Source organism: Rhinolophus sinicus, linkage group LG03, assembly GCF_036562045.2.
Source record: "Rhinolophus sinicus isolate RSC01 linkage group LG03, ASM3656204v1, whole genome shotgun sequence".
Lineage (NCBI taxonomy): Eukaryota > Metazoa > Chordata > Mammalia > Chiroptera > Rhinolophidae > Rhinolophus > Rhinolophus sinicus.
In genome coordinates, this window is record NC_133753.1 from 64515380 (window position 1) to 64524261 (window position 8882).

Genomic DNA, 8882 nt, shown 5'->3' on the forward strand with positions numbered 1-8882 from the left:
ATTTTGTCACAAGTTACAACATGGATGAACCTTGAAGACATAATGCTAAGTGAAATAAGCCTATTACAAAAAGACAAAAGTATATGATCCCATTTATATGAGGTATCTAAAGTAATAAAAGTCATAGAAACAGAAAGTACAATGATGGTTGTTAGGGCCTGGGGGGAGGGGGTAGAAAGGGGACTTGTAGTTTAACGGGTATAGAGTTTCAGTCATGCAAGAGGAAAAAATTCTCAAGATCTGTTTCACAATATGAATATACTTAACATTACTGAACTGTACACTTAAAAATGGCTAGAATGGTAAATTTTGTTTTTTAACACAATATAAAATTAAATTAAAAAAATTCCATCAGCCTCTTTTGCAGGAATGGAATCAAAACACTGTGGTGTTGGTAGAGGATAGACCTAGAGATCAGAGGAAAAGAATCAAAAGTCCAGAAATAAACCTATACATCTATGGTTAAATGATTTTCTACAAGAGAGCCAAGGTCATTCAATGGGGAAAGAATAGTCTCTTCAACAAATAGTGCTAGAAAAAGTGGACATCCACATATAAAAGAAAGAAGTTGGATCCCTCTCTCACACCATATACACAAATCAACTCAAGATGGATCAAAGACCTAAATGTACGAGCTAAAATTATAAAACTCTTAAAAGAAAATATAGGGGTAAATCTTCATGACCTTGGTCTGCCAATGGATTCTCAGATATAATACGAAAAGCACAACCAACAAAAGAAAAAATAAATAAATTGGGCTGCATCAAAATTAAAACTTGTCAAAAGCACAGGCAACAGAAGCAAAAATAGACAAGTGGGACTACATCAAACTAAAAAGCTTCTGCACAGCAAAGGAAACAATTAACAAAGTGAAAGGCAACCTATGGAAGAAAATATCTGCATATCATATGTCTGATAAGGGGTTAATATTCCAAAATACAAGGAAAATAGTATTCAAAAATATAGCAAAAAATCCAAATAACCCAACTGGAAAATGGGCAAAGGATTTGAGTAGATGTTTCTCCAAAGACATGCAAATGACTAGGTTCGGAGAGCTGCCAGGTGGGTGAACAAGAAGGCATCCACACATCGAGTTCTATGAGGTCAGAGCACCTGTGCTTCTAGACCTTATCCTACATATCTCTTCAGCTGGTGTTCATTCATATCCTTTAATATCCTTTGTAATAAACCAGTAATCTAGCAAGTGAACTATTTTCCTGAGTTCTGTGAGCCAATCTAGTAAAGGATTGAACCTGAGGACAGAGTTATAGGAACCCCTGATTTATGGTTGGTCAGAAGCACAGGTGACAACCTGGACTTGAGACTGGCATCCGAGGTGGGCACAGTCTTGTGGGCCTGAGCCCTTTATTTGTGGAATCTGATGCTATCTCCAGGTAGATAGTGTTGGAATTGAGTTAAACTGTAGGACACTTAGCTGGTCTGAGACTGGCTTGGTGTGGGGAAACCCCCACATATTTGAACTGTATTCTGTAAGTAGTGAGTAAAGGAAAACAAGGTTTTCTTTTCAGGTATCTAACACAGTCAAATACATAGCAGAGAGTTAGAATAGTGATATAGGGTTTTGGGAGCGGGGGGAAATGGGGAATTGCTATTCAACGGGTATAGTTTCAGTTATGCATGATTAAATTCTAGAGATCTGCTGCACAACATTGTGTGTATGGTTAACAATACTGTATTGTACACATAAAAAGTTGTTAAGGGGTAGATCTCATGCTACATGTTCTTACCACAATAAAAAAAATATTAGGGCCAGCCTGGTGGCCCAGGTGGTTGGAGCGCCGTGCTCCTAACACAGAGGTCACCAGTTCGATACCCACATGGGCCAGTGAGCTGCGCCCTCTACATCTAAGATTGTGAACAACAGCTCTCCCTGGAGCTGGCCTGCTCTGCAGCCAGAGCTTGGTGTTAGCTGACACCGCTGGGCTGCTTGGCTGCATTGTGCTCCTGTGGGCTGCTTTGTGTTCCTGTGAGCGGCTGATGGGGGCGGGGAGCGCAAGGCTCATAATACCAGCAGGGCCAGGGAGCTGTGTCCTACACAACAAGACTGAGAAACAGCGGCTTGAACCACAGTAGGAAGGAAGCAGAAGGGGAAAAAAAAAATTATAACTTTTGTGAATGACAGGACACTATCAATAAAATGTATAGACAAGCTACAAAATAGAAGATATTTGAGGGCTATACAAATGTAGTATACCCATACCATGGAATATTATTCAGCCACAAAAAGGGAATGAGTACTGATGCATGCTGTAAATTGGATGAACCTTGAAAACCTTATGCTAAGCAAAAGAAGACAGACACAAAATGTCACTTATTGTATGATTCCATTTATGATTCCATATGAAATGTCTAGAATAGGCAAATCCATCAAGACAGAAAGTAGAATAATCGTTACCATGGGCTGAGAAGAAGGGGAAATGAGGAGTGACTGTTTAATGGCTACGGGTTTCCTTTTGGGTGATGCAAATGTTTTGGAACTAAAGAAGAGGTAATGGTTGCACAACACTGAATATGCTAAATGCCGCTAAACTGTATACATTAATATGGTTAATTGTCATGTTGTGAATTTACCTCAATAGTAAAGAAAAACACAAAAAAAGCAGCAGTAGGAAAACCAGACATGTATTCCTAAAAAAAAAGGAATACATTTACAAACCAATAAGTCCCCGGACTCTAGCTGGAGGGAGAGGAAGGAAGGAGGTAGCAAGTGTGACCGGTCCTTTAAGAGCCCAACCTCACTCCTTATAGAAACCCTGAGTACCAGCCCATGAGGTCGGTCCTACCCCAATGGCTTCTTCCCCACCCAAGAAGCCATCCCTCCACAGGCCACAGCTGTCAATCATCTTGCCAGTCATCCTGTGCCCAGGTCGGCATGGGTGAAAAGTACTCAAAGCCTGGCCCTTTATAGCGCAGGGCATGCAGAAACATCACAAGGTCCTGGGGCGAGGGGTCCTGTCGCACCAGCCGGCACTCTGGACAGAGGGGGTCTATCTCTTGATTCTCAACATCTGTTTCCGCTACATTCCCTGGTGCCAGTGTCACTGTGTCCAGATCCTGAGGGGCTGCCTCAGCTACTCCATCCATTTTGGGGGCAGATGCAACCAAGTCTTCTAGGCGGTCCTTGCCCAGCTCTGAGGAGGGCGCTGCGGAGGCCGTGAGTCCTGAGGACAGGTCATCTTCACACAGATTTAGCACATCGAGGCTCTGTTTGGCTTGGTGCTCTGCCACAAGGTCCCGCAGCAGTTCCTCATCTGTCTTGGGAATGTGGCCGCCCCGGCCTCGCGAGGGACCCCAGGCTACTGAGTTGTAGATGGGATCATTGAGGATGGGGTGGCCCAGGAACTGGAGGTGGACTCGGATCTGGTGTGTGCGGCCTGTGAGTGGCCGGCAGCGCACGACACTGGAGTGGCCGTTGTAGCTCAGTCTCTGGAACACTGTCTCACAGGGCTTGCCCCGAGCGTCCACACGACACACCCCTACCTTGTAAGACACTACCAGGATGGGTTCCTTGCAGGTTACGTCCTCGGCGGGGAACTCCCCCTCCACCCGGCACACGTACTCCTTCTCCAGCTACACAGGAGGGAAGAGGGAGAAATCAGCACAAAGCCCAACCTCAGGAAGCCCAGGCCCTGAGGAAGGCCCCAGTACCACACAGAAGAGGATTCAAACCCCAGCTCTACCGTTTTCCAGTGGCATGATTCTGGCTACATTACTTAGTCTCTTTAAATCCTATTACCTTGTCTAGGACATGTGATTAGGAAAGCACTTACCTCACAGGGCTGTTATACAAATTCAGTAAGTGAGGCTCTAACGTACTTGGTACTTAGCCTGGTATACAGTAAGCACTCAGTACCAGAATTGTATCACAATCAGATCCAGAATGACAAGTCTCAAGACCACAATCACTACCATTTAACTCTTCTACCCAAGCCTCTTCCAATTTCATCCAATCGTTCCATCAAGTAGGCTCTCCCCACAAGCTTAAAAACCTCGTTCTGCCTATCGGCACTTTCAAACTTCAAAAGAGCAAACCACCAAGAGGCTGGCAGTGTCTGCCATCTCTAAAAATCTCTTGAAATTTGTGAGATAATCTGTCTTTGGCACTTTAGGTGTTGCCCTCCCTGAAGGTAGGAAGCTTGGCCAGATAAACATGAAGACCCACTTCAGACAGAACTCAATTGATGCCCTTTTGACACACAGCATTTGTGAGCCCAGAAAGTAAACTGCATGATACAAACGCGAGGCTCACCTGCCGGTCCCGAACCTGCTCATGAATTCTCTCCGAGACAGCTGCTGTCTTGGCAAACATGAGGACCCCGGAGGTAAGGCGGTCAAGCCTATGCAATGGGTGAAGCTCCTTGAGTTGGTGCTCCTTGCCCAGGATGAAGATGACTGTATTGTGCCGGAAGCGGCCACAGGGGTGGACAGGAATGGAAGAAGGTTTGTCCACAACCACCACCTCTTCATTCTCAGCCAGCAGGCGGACAGGCTCTGCTGTGACTGGTGGCTCATGCCTGTGCACTGTGTTCCGCAAGAAGTCATTGTCCTGCCAATGACATAGGCAACTGGTCAGCCCAGGGGCCAGCAATCTGTAATCAGTCAACTTCACACACAGCTTCCCGTTATTTATTGACATGGAAGAATAGTCACAGTACATCCTTACACAGAAAAAGCAGTATGCATAGTGTATTCTCACTTTGTAAGAATAGATACCGAGGTAGATAGCAGGCACTGAAAAACAACTACCTAGGATATACACAACAATGTTAATGGTGATATCTCTGGGTGAAGGGATTACAGGTGTTTTTGGATTTTGTTTATTTGTATTTTCCTACAATAATGTTATACTTCAAAGGTAAATTTTTTTTAAATGGTGGGGACAAAAAAACCCTCAATAAATCATCATCACTTTTTCATGACCTTAAACAAACAATACCAAGCTGTAAGTCCAGTGATCTGGGCTGTAGACCTGGATTTCCTCCCACAGGTTCACTGCAAGTCACTTAACTTCTCTGGGCCTGTTTCCTTACCTGTAAAAATGTGAGGGTTAGACCAAACCTATGCTTTTCAAAATTGAGATGGGAGAGGGGATTCAAACCATCCATTCCCCAAATGCTGAAATCACTTGGGCTCCCATCACAACCTGGTGAGCCAGTGTTACTCACAGGGGTATCTGGTACCTTTTAGCTGTGAAGAAGTTTTAAAGAAGGGTCAAAGCACTGGGCTAGACAACTCTGGTCTTTATCGCTGACAGTTCACAATTCTATTATATCAGGCTCTATGATAAATAATTTTAGTAGTAGTTATAAGAACATCAGCTTTGGAGGTGACACTTTGGCCTTAATTCTGTGAAGTGTACCTTAATTCAGTTTCCTCACAGGTAAAATGATGTGGCAATAGCTATCCCACAAGGCTGTCGTTAGAATTAAATGTTAAAATACTTAAAATGCTTAACTTTGTGCCTAGGACATACTACGGAGACACAAATGATAACCTCTATTACACTATTTGTACAGAGAATCACAACGCAAGGTAGGAGGTGATCAGTGCCAGTGCCACAAGACAGTGCATAAGAGGAGCCATAAGAATGCCAACTGCTGTCCCTTGGAAACAAGCAAGTCGCAGTGATGGAAGGGATAAATGGGCTGAGTTTTGAAGCACCGGAGCTACTTGCAGAAATGGAGTGGGGGAGGGAGCTAAGAGTGTTCCAAGTGAAAGTGAGAAAGCTTCTGAATTACCCCGATTTTACTCCAGTACCTATGTCCTACTAGCTCTAAAAACCCCTTCCCCGTTTCCTCGCCACTTTAGGTCGGCTCCATCAGGACTCCACCTTGAGCACAATGCTGAGGTCCTGTACTGGCTCCTCGTTGAGGCGTAGGCGCCCAGCCCGAACCGCAGCCTCGTAGTAGGCCAGGGGATGGGCTCGGAACTCGGTGCTGAAGACGTGCATCAAGCTACGGCCCACCCAGCGGCCTTTGCAATAGGTCCGGAAGTCAAAGTAATAGGGTCGCACTTTGCGCAGCCCTCCTTCGAAGTAGTAGCTGGTCTCTGCAAAGTGTTCGTCGCCGAAGCTCACCCCTGCTCGCCGCTTCTTCGGGGGCGGCACTACGCGCTCCCCGGTGGTGCCCCGCCGCTTCTTCCGCTTGCCTGGGCCGAGCGCTGCAGCCGGGGCCGGCTCCTGGTTCCCTGTGGTCTGCTTCCCGTCCCCAGGGGCCAGCTCCACTCCTGGGCCCGCCGGCTCTGGGCACCCTGGGGGCCACTCATCCCTCACGTCGCCGCCCGCGTCTCCGTTTTGCTGAGCCGGAGCCCTCAGCCCGCTCGCTGCCTCGGCCCCGGTCGAGAGCGTTTCCGCCATCGGGCCCCTACGGCCACTCCAAGTCCTGGCAAAGCGGAGGCACGCGAGGTTGAAGTACCCCGGCACGAGAACCGCGAGCCACCCGCGGCCGCCGCGACACATAACCACGCAGCCACCGCTCCTGGGTCGCGATGTGATGGCGTCACTCGGCACCAGCCAATCACAATGAGACCCAGTGCCGGGGCGGGGACTGAGGAGAGAGGGATTGAGTTGAATGGAGAGTTGAAAGGTGAGAAGACTCACCAAAAGCGTTGATTTCATGTAGATATGCTCAAGTTCCGTGGGTCTGGAGAAAATCTTGAAAGGACCTTTATTTAAAACAAAACAGACTCTAAATTTAAAACAGACTTTATTTACGACAGAACAGACCGCTAACCTCTGAATATGCTAAGAATATTTAACTACTGTGTTGTATACTTTAAAAGAGTGAATATTATAATGCGTGACATATCTCAATAAAGCTGTTATATATGCATTTAAAAGTACAGCCCAGAAGCAATGTTTTCACACCTGCCTTTGTTCCTAACAGAGTGAGAATGATTAGAGAACTCCCAACTGCCTCCCATTTACGCCTGTCCTAAGATTAAACTGCAAGTAGATCAGAAGATTTATTTATCAGTTCTTAAATGCAAATTACTGAAACCAACTAAGAAAACGAGCCAAATCAAGAGAAGTCAGGGCCTATAAGAACCAGCACATGTCAAAAGAGTGAACTGTGTGGTATGTGAATTATACTTCAATAAAGTCATTAAAAAAAAAAAGAATGTTGTTCAGAATGTGTCCGAAGCACAGACACAGAGAGAGATATCAGAGAGGTCTAGAGAGAGGGAGTCCTTGTGGGATTGTATGAAGCCTTGCTGTGGATTAGCAATGTTGGCCACACCAGGCAACTTGTTGGAACTACAGAATCTTGATTCTCTTTCCCTCTGGATCTACTCAATGAAAACCTGCATTTTAACAAGATCCTCAAATGGTTTGTCTGCATATTAGTTTGAGAAGCACTGGTATAGACCACAAGACCACACAGAGTAGACATTTGTCATACTCTTTGGACATTCAGCATCTTCTCAACACTCTTCTTTTGTGTGGGGAATTTCCCATATAATAAGTACTGCCTTCAAGAGGTAGAAGCCAGAAACTGGCCTTCCCAGCTTCCCTTACAGCTTGGACATCAGCTTTCACCTGGACTGCGTCCATCAGGCAGAAGCTTTGGTTCAGAGGCACACACAGAGGAAGTGGGCATTCATATCTGATGAGATAGCATTGGAGGCATCTGATTTGTGTCCAGTGCCCAGTCAGTAATGCCAGCTGCAGTGTCTGTGCAGTGGTGTAAGGGTGAAATTCAGTAAATAAATAACGTAATTAGACTTAGCTAGTTTGCAGTTTGACTCACCGCATCGCTCTCTCTAGCCACTTGTAGTTAGACTTAGTTTGCAGTTTGATCCACCCTGATATTCAGCTATTTCCTCTTTGTTTCTGCCCTTCCTGATTAACTGAAGAACTCTGTTTTATTCCCTTTCTCAAGATTACACATACCTCATTAATCCATTTAATTAACAAAATCCTAACTTGAAAAGAGCAATTTCTTAATCCTCAGGCGCCCAGACACTGGCATACATAAAAAACCCCAGCCCTTGGTGGTCCAGAATCCAGAGATAACATTATCTTAAAACAGACCAGACCCCGGGAAGAATGTCAGCCCTAGGACCTGCCTGACCGATTCCCACTTTCCTTTGTTCTTCTTGTGTACCTCTAAAGCCTTCTGACCAGTCTAGGAATGGGGAGGTGGCCTTTGGACAGGAGTTCACCATCCTCCCAGAATTCATTCTGAATAAACAGGCATTCTGAATAAACCTGCTTTTCTTTCCACCAACCATGTCTCAATTTTTAACTTTTGCAAGTGACAGGCAGCTGGACCTCAGCACGGCATCAGTGGTAGTGGGTTGTTCCCTGAGCAGTTCCTCAGTGAGTATTAGACACTGTTCCTGGCTCTATAGATCCCAGCCTAAATCACAGGCCATCTCAAAATTCTTTGAGCTACTTAATATCCTTTAATCCTGTGCTGTACAATAGAGTAGCTACTAGCCACAGGTAGCTATTTAAATTTAAATTAATTCAAATGATATAAAATTTAAATTTCATTTCTTTAGTTGCACAAGTTGCATTTTAAGGGCTCAATTGACACATACAGCTAGTGGCTACCTTATTGGACAGCTCAGATACAGAATATTTCTATTATCATAGAAAGTTCTATTGGACAGAGCAACTTCAATCAATTCCTCTTACTGCTTAAAATGGCTAGAACTTGAACTAAGAACTCCAACTAACTTACTATGTTAAGGCTTTAAGTATTTTAAGAGTAATGGGAAATCAACAAGTTTTTGGTGTGTGTGTGTGTATGTGTGTGTGTGTGTGTGACATGATTTGATCTCCATTCCAAAAGGATCACAATGTTGCAACATTATGATGGGAGTGAAGAGGGAATCACAAGGTCTAGCACCAGGCC

At 45.0% G+C, this 8882-nt stretch overlaps 1 protein-coding gene across 2 annotated transcripts; it reads right to left on the reverse strand.

Moving 5' to 3' along the window:
• Window positions 1-2328: 2328 nt before the first annotated feature.
• RPUSD2 (RNA pseudouridine synthase domain containing 2) lies at window positions 2329-6671 on the reverse strand. 2 transcript variants are annotated; one of them, XM_019725481.2, is made up of 3 exons: window positions 6098-6671; window positions 4271-4567; window positions 2329-3591 (listed from the first exon to the last, which is right to left on the reverse strand). In XM_019725481.2, the coding sequence occupies exons 1-3, from the start codon at window positions 6635-6637 to the stop codon at window positions 2857-2859; spliced, it is 1572 nt and encodes a 523-aa protein (XP_019581040.2). In that variant the 5' UTR covers window positions 6638-6671; the 3' UTR covers window positions 2329-2856. The 2 variants fall into 2 exon arrangements, with proteins under 2 accessions (XP_019581040.2, XP_019581039.2); XM_019725480.2 differs by having other exon boundaries at window positions 5852-6671.
• Window positions 6672-8882: the final 2211 nt, after the last annotated feature.